The sequence below is a fragment of the Pterocles gutturalis genome, unplaced genomic scaffold (assembly GCF_000699245.1).
Source record: "Pterocles gutturalis isolate BGI_N339 unplaced genomic scaffold, ASM69924v1 scaffold3397, whole genome shotgun sequence".
Lineage (NCBI taxonomy): Eukaryota > Metazoa > Chordata > Aves > Pterocliformes > Pteroclidae > Pterocles > Pterocles gutturalis.
Window position 1 is genome coordinate 6,554 of NW_010115024.1, and position 19,876 is coordinate 26,429.

Below are 19,876 nucleotides of genomic sequence, written 5' to 3' on the forward strand. Positions count from 1 at the left end.
TCAGTAGGAAAATTTTCCTAAATCTTGAGAAGGGTCTAAGGTTCCCTTACCCAGGCCTAAGTCAAGGAAGAGCTGACTGTGCCATTCTTAATTTTGGGAGTATTTAGTTATTCTTTTTTTTTTTTTTTTTTTTTTTTAAACTTCCTCAGCTTTTCTGTTCCATGGCTGCCACCTTCACCCTGAATTTCTTCCGCTCTGGGATTCAGTTTGGAAGCTGGGGATCTTTCCAGCTCCCTGGGCTGCTGAACTTTGGGGAGTTTAAGGTAAGATTTAGTGCTGTTATTTCCCATCCCTCTCCAGTCTCTTGTCAGTTCAGTGTTTCTTTCTGGGTTTGTTTTTTGGTTTTTTTTTTTTTTTTTCATACATGCTGGTATTTCAGTGAAGGGCAGTTGGTATTTATCTGCAATACATTGGTAACTGAAGACAGAATTGTTCCCCTTTCATCACAGCTGTAGAGACAGAAGCATTGGTAGGAAGTTGCACCAGCTACTGTAATGCTTTTTTTTGTGCTTTTCTGCACATAGTGCTCCGAATCTGATAAGAAATGCCACCTCTGGACAGCTGTGGACTTGGGCTTCTTCATTCTGATGGGGATTGTGGGAGGCCTTCTTGGAGCCACCTTCAACTGCCTGAACAAGAGACTTGCGAAATACCGCATGCGGAACGTGCATCCCAAGCCAAAGCTGGTCAGGTATTTGTGCTCTCTTGAGTTTGTGCAGAGATCTCTGATCTGTGTTCAGTGTCCCAAAGCTAAAGCATCAATCTAGAAGACCCAGTGAGTGGGACTGGAGGAAATCCCAGACCTATTCTTTGTGAAATCACAAAATGAAGCCTCCATAGAACTTAAAAGTGAACACCAGAAACTGGATGTTACAGTCCCTCTGTGTTTTTGTAGTTACTCTGATGGTACAGAGGGAGCTGCAACCCCCCTTACAAGGGCTATGAAGGGAGCCCTTTATAATAAAGGCTATAGCTGAACACACCAGAGCTTTGTCTCCATGCAGTATTTTTTTATGTCTTGTCTAAACAGATGTGGAAGGAATAGCTGATCCCACTCTTTTTTTAAAAAATTATCTTAGTTAATTAAATCCATGACTGAGCTAGTGCCTGTGCTGTTTAGAGAGAGAATTGCCGTGTAATTCTGGAAAAGGGCTGTTTGTTTGCTCTAGGCAATTCTGACATAAGAAGCTTGGGTTTAAAAAAAAAAAAAAAAAGAACAAAAACACACCTGTATTTCAGAGTTAGAAAAAAAAAAAGAGATATGAGAGACTATTCATCAACCTGTCCAGTCCTGTCTAGACTTTTACCCTGTAAGGATCTACAGAACATCGTTTCTATGTGAACAGACTCATTACTGGACCCTTCCCTGTGTCTTTATATATGTGACTGCTATGTGTTCTCTGGGCAGAAATAGCTCCTTTTTGGGGCAGGCAGTTAAAAAGGGGAGCTAATGCAATCCCTGGCAACCAAGTCATAATTCAGCTGACTTGCAGAGTCCTCTTCTTCTGATGTTAAGCTGTGGTGACTACTTGTTCTTGCGACCTTATCAAAGTCACGTGCAGAGCTGGCACTGGGTTACAGGGCTGAGTGTGGCTTCAGTGTCTCGTTTCTCTTGTGTACTTGCAGAGTCTTGGAGAGCCTGCTGGTGTCGTTGACTACCACGGTCGTGGTCTTTGTAGCCTCTATGGTTCTGGGAGAATGCCGGCAGATGTCTTCCAACAGTCATAGTGGCAATGACACTCTGAGCCTGCAGGTGAGGGATCTTACATGAAGGTTATCTGTCCCCATCATGTTGTTCACCCTCCAGAGAAGCACAGGCACGTAATGAGCTTTTGACAGCATGCAGTACATAACAGAACTTTGGTGAAAGCCCGTGGACAGTTGCAGGATCTTAGGGTAATAATGAAAGCTACCCTTTGTGCTTTCATACTTTGTCAAAGCAGCTCAAGCTGTGAATCAGGAAGCCCACTGATGCTGCAGGCCCATCTCTGCTATTGATGTTTGGTCTGAACTTCACAAAGCGTGGGCTGACAGCCCTATACAGAAGGGTTACTCCCTTTCTGCCCAAAAACTAATACAGGAGGGAGTGGATTTTAACTGTTTGTGTCTTTTGTGTCCTGCATTAGGCTATGTCAGAGGATGTGAATTCAAGCATCAAAACTTTTTTCTGCCCAAATGAAACCTACAATGACATGGCCACACTCTTCTTCAACCCTCAGGAGTCAGCTATCTTGCAGCTCTTCCACCAGGATGGTGAGTAGCTAGGAGACACTGCCTCATCCCATGCTTAGGCTTCAGAGCTTCATCTTGCTTGAAACAGCCTTGTCATAAGAATCACAAGGCTAAGAGCATCTTCAGGCCTTCATGGTTCTGGGGGACTGCTAGTACCATAGGTGAAAGCTTCCTCCATGGGAAGAAAGGCCTGCTTTTCCTCTCTTTTTCCCTTATTCGTTGTCTTCATGTGTGTTTGGACTGGGAGACTAAGTAACTGTTGTGAGATGAGCCTGCAGTGAGCTGAGGGGTGGATGGTACAAGACTACTGTCTTTGTCCAACAGACCTGTGCCCCTTTAGTCATAATTCTTCTTGTGTTGCAGGTACTTTCAGCCCAGTCACACTGTCCTTGTTCTTCCTTCTCTATTTCTTACTCTCCTGCTGGACATACGGGATCTCTGTGCCCAGTGGTCTTTTTGTGCCATCACTGCTTTGTGGGGCTGCCTTCGGACGCCTGGTCGCCAACCTCCTCAAAAGGTGCATTGAGTGTGTGTGTGAGAGATGTGCTGCAGACACACGCTGAGCTCTCAGGTTATTCTAATCTCCGGGCTCTGTGTTTTGTGCTAGCTACATTGGTCTGGATCATATCTACTCGGGAACCTTTGCACTGATCGGGGCAGCAGCATTCCTGGGAGGAGTGGTCCGCATGACAATTAGCCTGACCGTCATCCTAATTGAATCCACCAACGAGATCACCTATGGGCTCCCAATTATGATCACCCTCATGGTGAGTATAGGGTCTTAGCTCTGGTTTCTTGCAGACTGCTTGAACACGTGCTGGCCGTGAATCTGTGCTCCTTCCAGGGCTACGATAAGCCAACAAGTCTTGTACTTGGAGCAACAACTCAGTAGACCTTCCATTTGCTCTACAGGTAGCCAAATGGACAGGAGACTTCTTCAACAAAGGCATCTATGACATCCATGTGAACTTGCGAGGAGTACCTCTTCTGGAGTGGGAAACAGAGGTGGAAATGGATAAGTAAGGCTGCTTCTCTTGACAGGGCTGTGGGCTAGGGTTTGTGGTAGGGTTCTTGCTCAGAAACTAATGCTGCAATGCAGGGGGATGATGCTTCATCTCCAAAGAACCTGGCTGCTCTGAGAGGACAGCTGCAAGAGGAGTTGGGAGTTGTGCATCAGGCCTGTGGCAGGAAAGAGGTGCTGGAACCATTTCTGAGCAGGAGTGGACAAGTGGAAGTCTCAGGGATGGATTTGTGAGGTTCAGCCAGAACTCTGTGAAAATGTTCCACCTGACTTTGCTTCTTGCAGAATTTCATCTTCCCATCTCTCGTCTTTTCCCGGTAGTGTTTGAACACTTACAATGTTAGAAGTTGGAACCTTTTTCATTGCCTATTTCATTGATGCAATATTATATTAAAAAACAAAAATTAAAAAAAATAATTGTGCTGGCATGGCCAATAATGCCGTAAAGGCGAGCACACAGGTACAAGAACAGAACTAGATTGTAGCAGACTCCTTCAGAATCTCATTTTGGGACTGGTTTGTTTCCTTTTTTGTCCATCACCAGCCTTCTGTCGCTGACATGATGCATGCAGCAGTCTTAGATTTCTGTTTCCTCAGGCTACGAGCCAGTGACATCATGGAACCCAACTTGACGTATGTCTACCCACATACCAGGATTCAGTCCCTTGTTAGCATTCTGCGCACAACTGTCCATCATGCCTTCCCTGTAGTGACTGAGAACCGAGGCAATGAGAGAGAGTTCATGAAGGGAAATCAGCTGATAAGTAACAACATCAAATTCAAGGTAAGAAGTTGCTTGTTTGCTAAGTTGAAGGGTGAAGAGCTTTGTTTTGCAGGTGGAAAGCCCTTTCTTTTGTTATCTAGGCTTTTGTCAGTGTAAAATTCAGTCAGACATAAGCACCTACTGCAATACAAAATTTTCGAGGACTCAGTTTCATTCCATTGTCTGGATCATGGTAAAGACTGCATTCCTAGAAGCAAAAGTTAAGAGGACTAGGTAACCTGTTTAGGATAGACATGCAAAAAGTTTGGATTTGGCACTGAAGTACTAAACTCACCGTTGAGACCGGTAGTAGGTGCCTAAATGCTCCTCATCTGTAGGAGGGGTAGCGGGACAGATGCTTTAGTCACTTGGGAAACTTAACATTTAAGACCAGGATGAATAATGGACATGCTTGTGGCATACTTTTGCCTTAGCAAAAAAGGGTGCAGTGCCTGCATTCCTAAACTCCAGATTCTCTGTTCAAGGAGAGTACAGTCCTATTGGCTATTCTTTTGAGTACTGCAGCAGCACTGACTAAGGAACACCTTATCTGGTGACATGAAGTTATGATCAAATAATTCATAGTCGCTTCTGGGTAACTGTTGACCTGCTTAGTGATTATCTGAAAATTGTTTCTTGTATCCAGAAATCTAGCATCCTCACCCGAGCTGGAGAGCAGCGCAAGCGTAGCCAGTCCATGAAATCCTACCCTTCAAGTGAATTGCGTAACATGTGTGATGAGCACATAGCAACAGAGGAGCCACCAGAAAAGGAGGATCTGCTGCAACAGATGCTAGAGAGAAGGTGGGGTCCTGGTAGGCACAAATGTATGGAAACAGGGTGTTTCTGTATGTTGAGATGTGTTGTGATGCTTCATACAGTCCCTGTCATTCCATATATCAGAGGAAACTGTGTTAGTATCCATATTTTAGGAGAAGTGACTCGTCAGGTCTCATCAGTGAGTGCTGGGGCTTACACCTGTAACTGAGTCCTAGATTAACGGCTTGATGGTGTCCAACTTGTTAACTTAAATTTCCTCCAAACACCTATTCAGAAATATTTCCTGGAGAGGATGAAATACCCGGGGAAATACCTTGTCTGTAGAAATCGATGCCCTCTTGTCTGCAAAAACCTGAGGGCTCTGCAAAGCTCACTTCTCCCAAGAGTCTTAAGAGCTAGTGACTGGTGCCATAATACTGATACCACCTTTCTGGTGACTGGACTGAGTCACCAGGCTTTGTGTTGGAGTTGGTTCCAAGCAGAAGCCCAGTCTAGTGAATCAGGTTCTAGCCTAGTGATTGTGGCTCTTGTGAGTGGAGTCCTGACCCTGACGTTTTGCCAGATGCTTGAGCTTTTAGTAGAATCTGAATAATTTAGCACTGAAAATTGCTTTAGTAGCAAGTGATTTGAAACTGAGGATTGTGAGACAGTCTCCATTCTGCTGTTGTCATACTCTGCCCATGGTAATGGCTCTTGACCCCTCTCTGCTATTTTGTTTGGAGAAGAAAAGACTTGCTTGTCTCTAGCAAGAGTCCCTAAAATGTTCAGGAGAGGGTTGCAAAGAGCTGAAATAGCTGATGTTGTTTTGGAGGTGGGGGTATGCGTCTCTCCTTAGGTTCATGCAACTTACAACATGTTAAATCTGTCACAGATATACTCCCTACCCCAACCTGTACCCTGACCAGTCTCCCAGTGAAGAGTGGACCATGGAGGAACGCTTCAGGCCTTTGACCTTCCACGGCTTAATCTTGCGCTCACAGCTCGTCACCCTTCTTGTTAGAGGTGTTTGTTACTCCGAGAGCCAGTCGGTGAGTCTTCCTAATCAGGAATTGTAGCAGGGACATCACTTGTCTGAGAAGGTTGGGAACAGTATTTGTGGGCTGCCAAAAAGAATTTATCTATTTTTACAGTTTAAGGAATGCATCTGTGTTTTAAAAGCTGCAGATGGATAATGTGAATTCTCCCTTGCAGCTCTAGAATAAAGAGAATTTAATTTCTGTTTAAGGACCCCCTGGAAAAGAGGACAGCTACTGTTTAAAAAATAAACCCACAAACCCATTTGTAGCATAAAATTGCAATCCTTCAGCACTGGAGAATGAAGGGCAGATATTAAATAGAGCAACCAGCAGTGTATCCTGCGTGTTTTTAGTGCTGCCTGCCAAGGTATTACCAGCAAAGTGTCAGCTGTATCCCTAGGATCAGTGTGAGCAGTTGTGTTTGGGGCTCATCTTGCCCAAGACTGATTGGTTGCTGCCCTCCAGCGTTTAGTGTAGGTTTGTCAGAGGCTGGAGAGCAGATCTGCCGCTCTCTCAGCTAAACGCCTGTATAGGTTTGGGCTTGCACTGCTGCAATCTGAGAGCAGCAGTACCTCTGCAGAAGTTGTACGTGCAGGCATGAGACGAGAAGGAGACCTGGGTGGATGGTTGGTAGGCATTGTTTGCTGTGTTGCTTGCAGCCCGTGTACTATCTGGGATGGTGACACATCGGTTCAGTGGGATTTGTTCTGATTGCAGAGTGCAAGTCAGCCTCGTCTGTCCCATGCGGAGATGTCAGAGGATTACCCCCGCTATCCAGATATCCATGACCTGGACCTCACGTTGCTGAACCCTCGCATGATAGTGGTAAGAGATGTACTGCAGTATGACAGTGTTTCCTGGTACACGTTTAGGACTGTCCCAAGCTTTTAAAAAAAGCTGAGAGCATGTTTAAGTCTGCCTTGGGATGCAGTGACCAACATACTGTACTTCTCATGCATCAGTCAGTCTGGTCTGCATGGGGAACTCAATCCTTTTACCTGCTCTGAGGTAACGTTGCATTACTTTCAGAATAAGAGGTTTCCTGTCTAGTATAACTTCCTTCTAGATTAGACTCCTGCCTGAGTGAGATCAGGCAGGAAAACTGCTGATATCTATTTGGAACTCTGTGTGTTGGCAGCTCTTATTTGTAGAGAGATAGAAGATGCCCGCAGTCCAATACCCTGTCCAGAGATAAGAGCATTGGAGGAGTTGTAGGAATTGTTTGTTAATGAATCCCAGAGACAGTGAAAATGCCCCTTGTAAATAATTGTTTTCTTTCTTAGGATGTCACCCCATACATGAACCCGTCACCCTTTGCTGTTTCTCCAAACACTCACGTGTCACAAGTCTTCAACCTGTTCAGGACAATGGGACTCCGACATTTGCCAGTTGTAAACGCAGTTGGAGAGGTGAGTCCTTATCTCCATTTTGTCTTGGCAAGGAAGCCACTGTGGTTTTTGCAATGCTTTCTACCTTTGGCAGAATTAAGGTCTCTTTTAACATGAAACAAATGCTTTAAAGAGATCAGAATGTGATCTTCTTAAGGCCCTGAAGCATTGTTGATTACTGTGACTTTGTTACTGTCTTTTGTGCCCAAGCCTGCTTCCCGCTTTCCCTGCAAAGAGCAGGAAGTGCAGTCTCTCTCCTGTCTCAGGTTGGCAGCAGGTGAAGCTCTTGCTCTCTTGTACTGTTGAGAGGCCTTGAGCTCATGAGGGGCCACTAATTTTTGACAGCTTTGTTCAAGGCCAAGAGCAGAATTTCCTGTGTGTTGGGGCAGGAGATTTTTCTGCTGGAACGGAATTTCCATTCTGTTCCTACTCCGTAAGAGCAGGAAGCTAAAGGAATCTTTGAATGGTTTGTGCATGATGCGCTGTACTTCTCTCTTTGCCATTTTACAATGCTCAGGAATAGTCAGTAGGTGTCAGTAACATAATGAGAAACTGTTTCCCTTGAGCTTGAACTGCCTGTCCCTGTGAGACAGTGGTGCTTTTTCTGGCTCTTGGGGTTCCTAATAGCTACTCTGCAGAGCCTGTTGATTGAGAACAAGAGATGTTTACTCGTTCCATGTTTAGTACAAAATGCTCTTGCAGCACTAGAGAGCAGCCTAGTTCTAAACTCTTTTGATTGTGTGAAATCGCTGAGATGTTTCATCAGCTGTAATGTGTGGTGTGACTGTTTTCCCAGCAGGCTGGGAGAGGGTCCCTTTTGTGACCTGCTGGCTGGTGATGGCCAGTGTGCAATCACCACTTAGCTAGTCTTTACCATTTCTCTGTTTTGGTCTTTAGAGTTTCCTAGAATGTGTCTGATATGAGCTATCTGCAGTCATGTCTCGTGGCATACCAGAAATGTCTCTAATGAAGCCATAAGAAACAGCTTTGTTATTTCCAGTTATAGTTTTAACTTTCCAAAGAATTTGGTTACATCTGTATGCTGTGTAACATGGACAGGATTTCCCTTCGTAGGCAGGAGTAACTACTGCTGTGCCCAGATATGATAGTGACAGTTAGGCTGTCTGTTTGGATGTAGTTAAAGCACTGTCTTCCCTGTAGATAAGTGCTGGGAGAGGGAGGGGTGTTGTTTTGGCAAGATTTGAACTTGAACCCTCTCTGACTCAGCATTGGTTAAGAACTGCTTGCAGGTTCCCTCTTTTTGGGGGTTTGGAATGAACAACAGCTCTACCATGCACATCTTAGTGGCACATCTGTGATACTGACTTGTATCTTTTTTCCTCTTTTCTTCCTCTTTAAGATTGTTGGGATAATCACTCGGCACAACCTGACCCACGAATTTCTGCAGGCAAGACTGAGACAACACTATCAGACCATTTGATGCCCCTGCCCATCTTGCCCCACTGTCGGTGTGGCTACCTCCCTCTTCCAAGCCTGCACACGCGCTCGCATTCTGCTTGGACCCCACAAGGCCCAAGACTTGCCGTTTGGCTTCTCACATGCATATCAAGCCTTGGGAGCTGGAAAACATCTTGCTAGCCAGAGAATTAGAGGAGCTGCCTGAGCCCAGAGCTGTTGATTGGTATCAGGCACTTGGTTTGACCACTCTTTATCTAGGTTTTTTCTTTTCCTGTGCCCCAGTTATCTCCTTTCATCAGATGTTGTCTTGACACTGTATGTTCTGCTGTTTTGTTTTGGATTTTTCTAAGGGTTGGAAAAAAGAACCATCTAGCTCCACTGTGTCCCGTGAAGAGAACTGCAGCATCTTTTCCCTGTCCTCCTGTATGTCTCCCTTTTCCTCTTCCTCCCTTGTTGCTGCAACTGTTGCCTTATTTGTGTGAGAAGGGGGCTGCTGTCAAGGCTGAGAGGAGATACTGAAGTTTGCAGTTACCCTGCAGCTGCTCTGCAGGATGGCTTTTCTCAAAATCAGTGTGAAAAAAATCCAGCTTTTTTGAAAATACACCTCTCATTGCAGGTGTTTCCAGTTGCCCATGTTTTTCCACTCTGGCTTCATTTGTTACTAAATTCTCTTCTCCTTTCATGGGGAAGCATCCCTGCTATGATGTTTTTGACAGTAGCTGACTTTTGAGAGCAGCTCAGCAAATCAGGAGATCAAAACAGTTCAATTCCAGTTAGTGTTTGGGATTATACATATTTAATAACAAGAAAGGAGATCTCTTTTCCCTGTTAGCTGTTGCTATTATCTCCCTGTAAGAGTCTCTTCTAAGGCACTTTGTGGCACTCCACTTTCACTACCACTGCCCTGAGACTCCTGCTTTTCTTGGCATTTGTAGGCGCTTTGCCCTTGTATCAATCCAACAGTGAGAGCCTGTGACACCTTTCCAGCTAGGGTTAGACACCAGGGAACCCCACATCCCCAGAGCACAGTGAAGTGTTGCTTTCTGGAGGTAAACAGAGCTAATGCCCTGTCTCTGGGCTTGGCTGAATTATCCCTGTGTCATGAGAAGCTGGTGTAACTTCAGGCTGCCATACAGGAGCGATACTTGGTGGTGGTGGTGACTAACAGGCAGGATCTGCTGCAGAGTGATGAGTGGGGCTGTCTGTGCTCTAAAAATGCTTGGGATAATGTTTGCAGCTGCAACAGCTGAATATCTGTAAGGGTAAAATAAGCACTTAGAAGCCAGTTGCAGCCAGTTTACTGTTTTAGCAGGTACCATCCTGGCCAGCACCTGTATTGTTCCAGCAGGCACCTGCCCTCTTGAGTTTTGCATACAGATGACCCTCAGTGGGAAGCCAGCATTGTGCCTCCAGGGGCTGCAGAATTGATTGGCTTGATAAAGCACAGAGCCGTCTCTCAGCCAAGAGACTGAGCCAAGTAACATGGGGAATGTATCCCAGAAAAGCTTCTACATAGCCTCTGAGCACTCCAGTTAACCTGTTGTCTGCCATAAGGAGCTAGCTAAGTGAGAGTTGTGACAGAAGGAAATCAGACATTGTTTTATTTTCTGAATTCAGGAACTCTATGCTGAAGATTTTCCTCACTTTCCACCCGTGTTTTAGGGTAGAATTGGTCCTTGTCATCCAGTGCATGGCATGGTTCATCTGGAAAGTTTGTTTTTAGAAAAACTTTTTCTAAGCACTTAGGGGTTTTTGGTTTTTTTTTGTTTTTTTTTGTTTTTTTATTCCTCTCCATTGACATCTGGGGGCCTTGTTGTCTCTTGGTGTTCTTTCCCACTTGCTGCTTTTTTTAAGAGAGGAAGGGCAGATCTGTGTTTGTTTTCAAGAATGGATTTGCACCATTTTGACAAAGGAAGAAGTGGACTGTGATGCACGCAATGGCAGTTGTTGCAAAGGAAGCTGTGTGTCCCCCAGGACCCTGTGTTAACTACGGCCACTCTCCAGGGCTGCTTGGGAAGTGACCTATCTAAAGAGCTGGGAGTACGTTTGTTCTTTTCCCTTTCTTACTGTGGAATTTGCAGGAACAGCTCTTGTTTCCTCCACTAAAATAGTTTTGCTGGCTGCTGAATGCCCTAGCTCCATTTCAAGTAAGGCATGCAAGCTCTTAAACTTCCAAGAGTAAAGTGAAGGTGTTTTCCTACAGCCAGGATCCATCACGTGCATTCAGCCTGGACTCCTTGTCTGGGACAGGTGTGACATGCTTCTTGGAGCATATGAGTTGGAATTGGCTGCTACTCTTGACTTGCAAGTTTTTGTCCCCTGTAAGTAGAGTAAGGATGTTTGTTCTCTCTGGATGGTGTCTGCAGGTGGTTTCTGAAATGCCTGTGTTCACTGAGCTCTGGTTTGCCACTGAGCTATCCCAAGAAACTTCCAGCACCCTTTTGCACTCTCTGAAGCAGGACTGGAGGTTTGAAATATGCTTCTGTTAACCTACTTTTCATTCAAAGGATTTGTGCTTGTGGGCAGTTACAAATCACAGGAATCCTGTTTTGACGGGATTTCAGATCGCTCTAATGTGGAATTAGCAATCCCATACTGTCAGAGCACCTGTCAAGAATGCCCTGTATCTCTCCATGACAAATCTTTTTCCTCTTGTTCACATTGAGTGCTTGTGTGTGGAAGGTTCCTTCTCGTCCTGCACACAAATAGGGCTCCTTAGATTGTTTGCCTTGAGCTGGTCATGTCCTGGTTTATTTCTGTACACAAACTGCAGCCATATATTTTGCTGCAAGATGTCTTGTCATCGCTACTGCGCCCTGGAGTCAGGCAATCCAGACAAGACAGGCTGAAAAAATAGTGTCAAGGTTTGTCTGAGCACGAGCTGCACTTCCCCATGAGAAGGCCACCTGCTGTCAGCACTGACTGCTCTGCCTATGCATCTGTCTTATTCAAACGTTTTGGCTGGAAAATGCACCCCTTTCGCTCTTTCAGTAAAGAACTTTTAAATAATGATGATGGGTGACCCTGTCAGCTGCTTTAAAGGGAAATCTCAGTGTGCAATCGCTGTTACGTAGCTTGCAGAAAGGGAATTACAAATTCATGCGGTGTTTGGAAATGCAGCATTTCCCTTCTGCTGTGGACTGATGCAAAGGGGCTTGTGTTGAATCAGTCTTGTTCTCACACTTTGGTCACTTAATTCCTCTCTTAAAACACACCAACTGCTTCTACTCTGGCTCTGATTGCTTAGTGACTTACCGAGAAACTTACTTCTAACATAGGTGCCTGTAACCTTTTACTCAGAGCAACACTAAAGGAATAGTAACCAAGAACTGGATTAGTATTGATGGCAAAAGTTAGGAGGTAGTATGGGGCATTCTCCCCTGCCTCAAGGTTTCCTGTGCAGTGTTAATTATGCAGTTTTGAATTGTTAACTTACTGTGAGCCATTCCAATGGTAGCAACTTACCTTTCCGTTTGTTTTTTTGCACTGTTTTTTTGTTATGAAATGATGTAAGCTAATTCCACAGTGTATATAAATGGTATTTTTTTTAAATTTGTATGAATATATTTTTATTTGAACTATGGCACTTGGGAAGTATTCATGTAACCATAACATGTCTGAGAGTAAAATGTTTGTGTGTCTCCTTCAGCACTTTCAAGGCCTTTTGATGTTTCTAGTGTTGTCTTATTTTTTCCCTTTATTATAATAAAACTGGTAGAACATGGCAATACCCAAGGACGTAATTTGAGGTAGATGAGTAGTTGCTATTTCTGAGCTGTCTGGATCAAACAGTTTTTGCAGCACATGCTTTGAGGCTGGACAAAGATAGGAATTATTGTAATCCTTTAGGTTGCAACCACTCAAGTCCCACGTTGCTACTTTCCTCCCAGGAAGTTAATGAAACACATGTAGAGTGCAGTGTTGCACCTCTTGTTTCACAGGTGGCTTCTCCAGGATGTGAAGTCTTAATTTCATCTTCAGCTTTTATTTAGCTTGTGGCTATCTTTCCCACTTTATCCTGCTGTCAACCTTACAGAAAAGAACTTCAGTCACAAATGCAGTAGTGTAGGAGGGAGTGAGAGAAACATTTCCTTCCTAAAATTGAGGTACATCAACTGCCACTTTAGCATAACTGTGAAGGAGGAGATGGAGTATCTGTCTTTTGTCTGCTCTCTTATGTCAGGGCTGGGAGTGGTGTGTCTGTCCAGGCTTACAGACACAGCTTGACAATTTGGTGTTACGGCAACTTCCTTGCAGCCAAACCTGGTAAAGCACCCAGCTGGAGTGATGCAGATACCAGAGATGTGCTTAGAACCTTTGTCGGCTTCAGGGCTGCTTCGGGTGTCAAGATTATATGCAAGGTGATTCCTACTGCAGAGAATAAAAGCAGTAAAGTTTCTTGCCTGAAGAAGGAGGGATCAAAAACTGTTACAAGTGGTGTTTTGTCTTGCATTTTATCATGGGTGACAGAAGTGGTTACTAGAAAAGCTATGTAATACATTTATGCTTAAAGCAACCAACTTCATGTTTAGATTAAATTCCCTTTCTAGTGAGTTTTATAGACTCATTAAATCCAACCATATGTCATGATCCCTGTACCTGTAAGCTGTGTATCCAGCAGAATAATTTAGTGTTGTTCAATTAAGGTTTGTTTTGGTTTTTTTTGTTGGTTTGCTGGCAGGATACAAGCTGCGTGTTTTAGCCTGTGAATACACATGCAGGTGTGCAGCGTGCACCACACGCAGGAAGCAGCAGAGGATGGCTGTGCTGAGCTGTGGCTGCGCTTGTGGGGAAGGTGAGAGGATGAAGCTGCTCTTCTTGTCCAAGGTGCTGAAGCGCTTTTCAGCAGCAGCGAGATACACTCAACCTCTTTAGCATCTGCTGTAGCTTTTCAAATGCAGGATGTGGAAAAGTTTGTTCATAGCTGGAATGAGACGGCAGTGAGTTCCTCCGCTGTCTGGGAAGTGAGGGGTATCAGTTTGGGAAGTTTAGACGTTGAGATCCCTGTTTAATCAGGATGTCCCTTTCAAATCAGGGTGCTGTTTTAAAACTGCAGAAGGAAAAAGCATGACTCACTGTATGGGCCATGTATGGCTTAACACACATTTTAGTGACTGGGACTTCAGTGAAATATTTCATCTAGTGGGAAGCTGGAAAGGGATAGTGCAGTGTCTGAGGGGGAAGGAAGCCCTCAAATCTAGTTTACAAAAAAACCCTACATCAGCCAGACCACTTTTCCAATTGAGGCTTGTGCCTTACAGTGTGCGTGAAGCATGCCAGTGTAATTGCTGTATTTCAAAGTTCAAAGGAAGGAAAGCTGTTGAATTACGCACTGCCAGTCAGGGTCTCTGCCAGAAGCTGTTAGGAAGTGAGGATGAAGTCTGGCATTGCAGGAGGTGGCAAATGTCATCAGAGGTGGGTGGAGGGTGTTAGCCTGGTCCTTCTCTGATCTCACTGGGATATTTCTTTCTTTGTACAATGAATGTAATAGCACTTGGATGCATCCTAGGTGCTCTGTTGTGGGGAGGTTGATGAGGTTTATAAAGCACTCTGATGCCTGACAGGGTGGAGGAGGGCAGGATTTCAGGACCCGCCTCATGCTCAGTGCTAAATATTTGCTTGGAACCTAACCTGTGTTAGCTGTTTTTGACATCAGCTCTTGCTTTGCAGGGATAGCTTTGTGCCAGAGGCATCCTGTGGTTAGACAGTTCCTGAATTGTTTACAGTTACAAGCTGCACTGATTCACTGTCTCAGGATTGACTGACAGCACGGTTTCTAAAGCAAAACTCTGCACTATTATTGGTACATGTCACCAACCTTATTTTCCCCTAGGGGAAGGTTCTCTAGAAGGCTTGAGGTGTATCTTGGATAGGTGTGAAGACTTACTAGGAATATGTTAATCTTTGGATAAATTAGTTCACTTGCTCACTCCAGGGTCCTTCATTTCTGTACCTGCAGGCTGTAATTCCTGGCCTTGCTGGAAGTGAGTTCCTAATGGAGCCTTTTATGATTTCTATATGCATCCTCTTGGCCACAGTCTTTCTGTGCCCTCTTTAGAAAGCCATCAATACAGCTCTGGAGAGACATTTAGCTTTCAGATGTCCTTGCTTTCTCCATAAGCAGTGGGCTGCTTTTGAACTGGCTGTTCTCTCTGCTCTAGCTCTCACAGCAGCAGTGGTAGCTTTGCTTGTCCTTGGGGGTGATGCTCTTTGCCTGTGGGCCCGATCAGTGCTAAGTTGCTCTCATTCAGCTTTTCCAAGTGCTTGTTGCTGTCTGCAGCCCTATTCTGACCCGACTCTGAGATTTCCCTGGGGGAGCTTTACAGCTCAGTGTGTTTATGGGAGTAGCAGTAAAAATCCAGCCACAGAGATGCTTTTTTTTCCTGGATTGCCTGCTCTCAATTAGGTTTTTCCCAGACCGCAGGGTCTGTTAACATGCTGTCTGCAAGCCAATACAGACTTGTTCCACCGGGAACTGGCTTGCTGTTAATACTGGACCCACCTGGCTTTGAGTCCGGCAGCGCCAGCTCTTCTTGCCATTTTTAGCACATTCCACTGAACTCATTAGTGTTTTGTGCCTTAGGGGCCTGACAGGGAGGGATAATTTACAAGGCCTTGATGTGTCTGTGCAGGTTTTGCTTGACTGCATAAAATTCAGCTCCAGCAAGGGCTGTTGTTCGAGTATGAGGATTGTTTTGCTTTCCTTCATAGCAGTGCATGGGAAGTCAGGCTGTTGCCCAGTGCTAGTGTGGAGGGATCCACCTGCACGTTCCCGTTTTGCTGCAGAGGGAAACAGCTGTCTGCAGGGGTGCGTTTGGAAGGGCTGTTTGAGAAGACAAACCCCAATTGTCCCCACAATGGCTCCCCAAAGGGTGACTTCACACCACCTTGATTTGTGAAAGCGCCTCTGTGTAGATGCAAGTCCCTGCAGCTTGTCTCTGCAGAGGTGTCTCATGGCAGCTGTTGGGGGTCAGTTCTCCTGCCAGGGAAACCCAGTTGGGCTCTATTGCAAATCTTTGACTGGTGCTGCTGGAAGGAGAGGCTCTGACACATGACTTGTATCACCCTACGTGTTGTTTCCCATTAGAGTGGAGCAAAATCATTCCCTCAGAGTAGGCTTCTGCTCTTCTTCCCTAGGGAAGACTCTCAAGGCCCAGCGTGGCAGGGAGCAGGCAGGTGCCCTGGCAGCAGTACAGGGAATGACTGGGAGGGCAGCTTGTCAGAAATGTGATGTGTGACTTAAGCCGTATGAAAGTTGTTCAGCAGCCTTAGCTGTAAAGAGGCATGTGCAGGGGTGATGTGCCATTCAGCACTCAGACTTACAGTTTCGCTGTAGCTATGGTTCCTGAGAGCTGTTGTCAGAAGCTGTCATGGCTCTGGCACATCTGCCTCTTGACAGAGTGTTATTCCTCCCCCTGTGCACATATGCAGAAGCAAAGTCAGAATTAGACTTCTGCGGTTGTGTCCATGCTGGTGCTGCTGTGTTCTTAGGCTCTGAATGAGCTTTCTGCTAAATGAGCTCGAGTAATTGATGCTGGGAACAAGATACAGAATCAGATGCTCAAAAGAATGCGTTTTCTAGCGGTGCATGCAATCACAGGGCAGTTGTGTTGAGCCTGGGCTCAATATCGTTGCTGTGGCTTACTTGGGGATCCAAGCTATTCGATCCTTGGGGTGGTAACTGAGTGTGGTCTTGGCAATATCACCCTGTTTGGATCGGGGGAAGGAGTGTGGTTTGGGTGAATTGAGATAATAGGTGTGAAATCTAGCCACAAAGGCTTAAAGGAAACCTTTATCAGACTTGCGGTGTTCCCACTAGCCGCGTTTAGAACAACTTTACAAGGGGCCATTCCCAGAAAGTGATAGATGTTATATACTAGCTGCTTTGTCATTGGAGCGATCCCACCTGCCCTCACATGAGAAATACCGTGGTAGGGTTCAAGCCCGTTGAGGATCCCCCAAGAGACCCTGGGGATCAGCACCTCAGCCACATGCAGAGCGAGACAAGACACAGTTAATGATGTATCTTTCTGTTGACACTCGTAACCTTTATTTGCTCAGTGCCAGAAAGCATATACAGTGAATTCCCTTTCCTCCCTCTGGTTATCTTGAAACTTGTGGAGTGTTATGATTTTTCTTATTTCTTTTCATGTAAATTTTGCTTATGTGAGGGTTTTGTGGCAGTGGAGTGGCAGTTCCCTTGACTGCATAATCTGTACCAGCAAAAGGACTCTCTTGTTACTGAAACCCTGTCTATAGGAGGACTCTTGTTGGTCTTTCAATGTTGAGCAAGCTTTTTTCCCTGTTAATCTGTTATAATTTCTTAGTGCAGAGAGAAAAAACCCTAGTGAAAAATTCATTTTTGTTTCTACCAAGTTCATACTTTCTCCATCTTGTATAAGATCGATCCAGCCTTGTGGGTACCAGAGTACCAATAAAACATAGGCTTTTGACTTTGGGAAAATACAAGAAATTTTAATGCAACAGACAGGAGAGAGGTCCAGCATAAATGTCTAACGTGCTAGTTTTATTTAAAGATTATCTCTTGGTGCTAAAGTAAGAAATGTTCTTTAAAAAAAAAAATCAAATAAATAAATAAATAAATAAATAGAAATAGGAATAACTTTCAGTTGAAGAGTTTAGAAAGCATCCGGCTTTCATCTTGGGAGGAACTGGTACTGTAAAGCATTCTTCCGAGTAGGATGTAGGGAGGTTGTCCTAATTCTTCCTGGAACCTGCAAGCCAAACATGAAATAAATGTTACTAGAATCTGTTTCTCTTTCAGTATATGCCACTATTGTCAGTAGTGCTTTTACCTACTAAATCAAGAGAGACAGGGTTTCTTTTGAAAACCTAATATGAGCTTAAATGAATTAATTTCTCAGTCTGTCTTATTAAAGACTTAAATGAGAACCTGCTCCTCCCCTGTCGCATGATGCAGATGCAGTCTGTTCTGTTTAGCGGAACGGCTTAGGCAACACTCACCATTGCAACCCATTCCACTCAGGGAGCCGATTCTGTCAATTCTTCTCCCGAAGCAGCCAGAATCTCTCATCATCTTGGGCATCTGCAGCCCCCTCAGTCTCTTGAGGAAGGGGTCCCTGTAGGACAGAGGGGTGCTGGGTTCTAGCCTGGGCTCAGCCTTCTGGTCATCACTGTCATCTATGAATTCTGGTGGGATCTCCTCCTTGGTTTTGGGCTCTTGCAGATCAGGATTGGACTCCAGGGCTTCAATCATTGCAAACTTATCCTCCAGTTTCTCCAGCAGAGCCTGCAAGAGAAGGATTAATTTAATGAAACTCCTAGTTTTGTGGTTGTTTGCTAGCTCTTGCAATCATCCAGTTCTGCATTTGTCAGTGGTCCCATAGCCACCCCTAGGGACACTGTCAGGTTGGATCCCAGGGTTGCTGGTGGTACGTGAGCTCTGTCCCCTGCCGTAAATCCCCGTTCACACTAATTCTGACAGTGGGTAGCTCTAGCTGAGAGCTGGTTGAAGCTGCTTGCCACAGAAGTGTATTTCACTGGCAAGGTTAGAAGAGCTCTTGGCAGAGAAAAAAAGCAAAGTCTGAGTGGCACAGGGAGATAGTACTCAGTATCTCCTTTGTGTACCAGTGGTACTCTACCCAAGGAGTTACAGGATTGCTGCTGCTTACAGTAACACGCCATGTCCCTGAAAATACCTGTACACTACGTTTGTCTGCTATGTGACTTCTTCCTGGGTACCATTCTCTATAATTTTTAAAGCTTTCTGTAACTGGGATCAGATAACCTCCTCAAGGGCAGCTCAACCAGTTAAAGGAATGTGATTATCCATCTCTAGAAGCAGAGTGGAGAGGAGTGAGCCTTACGGCTTTTTTTAGCCACTCTTCTCGGCGAGCTGCTGGAGAGAGCCTAGAGGCATGGGGCATTTTTAGCTTTAGCTGACACTGTCCTAATCATCTTAGGGAGTGTGGTCTCAGGGTCTGATGCTGTGAGAAGCTAGTCACTCATACCAGAAATGTTTGAGCTTTCAGACTTCATCTTGCAAGACTAAGCCTTAAGCTTGTATTGTGCTGCAACAATGGATGTTCTCGAAGTATCATCAATTAAATACGCATGTGGTAATTTCATAGCTTTAGAAGCTTTTCTGTATGTGTTACACTAAGTGATCATACTATTTGTCTAGTAACTCTTCTAAAAGTTTGACTTTGGGTGCTCCGCTTTACCTCCTCATCTCCTATCCACGTGCAGCCAGTTCTCATAAATCTGTAAAGCCAGAGCCGTATGGCTGTCCCTCTTCACTGTTCCTGACATTTAGTGGGAAAAACAGGAGCCTGCCTGAAAGTTTTCTATTTGTTCTTATAGAGCTCCTGTGATGATTTGTTCCCTCTCTGGGACTTTGCTCCCAGTAAGGTGAATGCTTAAGAGAAACCCAAAATCCCAGAGCAGACATCCCACAACATCAGAATTTTGTTTCCCACTGCTACCCAGGAGCTCAGGTGAACCCAGCACTGGAGGATATTGCTCTATAGAGCTTCTCTGAACCCCCGTGAAGAACTGAGACTTTGTTGCCCAGCATGCGATCGCTGATGTGGCTAACCAATCATGCAAAAGAAAGGCAAAAACACCACCTCACCCTCTGTTAAGCACCCCAAAAGTTAACCTTGCAAAAGGAGAAAGTTCTCACCTCCATGCTGGCCAGTTCTTTGGCAGGGCTGAGGCTGTAGATGGGGTTGGCTCTGCCCGACTGGAGTTGGATGAGCAGCAGCAAGAGGAAGCCACAGGAAAATGAGCCTTTAGGGTCCATGGCGCTGGGTTCGTTGGGAATAGAGAAGTTCAAGCTGTTTCTTCTGAGATGACTCTTCAGGTCTCTCTCTTCCTTGTCCTATCCTCTCTCTTCCGAAGCTCGTCTTTTATACTCTTTGGGTGTGATCTCTGCTTCCTAGGTTATCAGGGGATTTATCTGGGGCACATTCCAGTCCCATTGCAGGCATGCAGCTCTGTCAAGGGAAGATTCCCTTTATTAGCTGTCATTAGGCAGCAGCTGCTGTTGCTGAGGAATGTATGTCACAAGTCAGTGATTTCATGTCACTCCCCCTCCTCTTGATACCAGGCGCTATGATTACATAGTCCAGTTGGAAATTCTTAGCAATTTTCTTTCAAGAGACCCCTATGGTCAGATTTACGGAGATGGGAAACAACCCTGAAACTGCTCTGAACTCTGCTCAGTTAGAAGCTTTCCATAGGGAAATTACCTTTTAGAGGAAAAACAATAGAC

At 45.0% G+C, this 19,876-nt stretch overlaps 2 protein-coding genes across 2 annotated transcripts in view; one reads left to right on the forward strand and one right to left on the reverse strand.

The window, feature by feature from the left end:
• CLCN6 (chloride channel, voltage-sensitive 6) overlaps window positions 1-8,641 on the forward strand; it is a gene marked incomplete at its 5' end in the record, with an annotated part of 14,526 nt that extends 5,885 nt beyond the window's left edge. The window contains 13 exons of the mRNA XM_010075004.1: window positions 150-263; window positions 525-691; window positions 1,627-1,753; window positions 2,127-2,253; window positions 2,596-2,749; window positions 2,840-2,999; window positions 3,145-3,251; window positions 3,851-4,037; window positions 4,663-4,820; window positions 5,668-5,824; window positions 6,530-6,637; window positions 7,096-7,221; window positions 8,561-8,641. Coding sequence (XP_010073306.1) covers window positions 150-263; window positions 525-691; window positions 1,627-1,753; window positions 2,127-2,253; window positions 2,596-2,749; window positions 2,840-2,999; window positions 3,145-3,251; window positions 3,851-4,037; window positions 4,663-4,820; window positions 5,668-5,824; window positions 6,530-6,637; window positions 7,096-7,221; window positions 8,561-8,641 — 1,773 coding nt within the window. The remainder of the gene's footprint in view (window positions 1-149; window positions 264-524; window positions 692-1,626; window positions 1,754-2,126; window positions 2,254-2,595; window positions 2,750-2,839; window positions 3,000-3,144; window positions 3,252-3,850; window positions 4,038-4,662; window positions 4,821-5,667; window positions 5,825-6,529; window positions 6,638-7,095; window positions 7,222-8,560) is intronic.
• Window positions 8,642-17,004: 8,363 nt separating this feature from the next.
• Window positions 17,005-19,625, reverse strand: LOC104462866 (natriuretic peptides A). Its single transcript, XM_010075003.1, has 3 exons — window positions 19,286-19,625; window positions 17,605-17,890; window positions 17,005-17,354 (listed from the first exon to the last, which is right to left on the reverse strand). Exons 1-3 carry the CDS (start codon window positions 19,403-19,405, stop codon window positions 17,338-17,340), a joined length of 423 nt encoding a protein of 140 aa, XP_010073305.1. The 5' UTR covers window positions 19,406-19,625; the 3' UTR covers window positions 17,005-17,337.
• Window positions 19,626-19,876: the final 251 nt, after the last annotated feature.

Excerpts from the sequence above, each read along its gene's own strand:
- LOC104462866 (XM_010075003.1), bottom strand. The coding sequence starts at position 19,405 with ATGGACCCTAAAGGCTCATTTTCCTGTGGCTTCCTCTTGCTGCTGCTC. Across the intron at positions 17,891-19,285 it reads AAGAACTGGCCAGCATGGAG|GCTCTGCTGGAGAAACTGGA; the intron begins GTGAGAACTTTC and ends CTTCTCTTGCAG.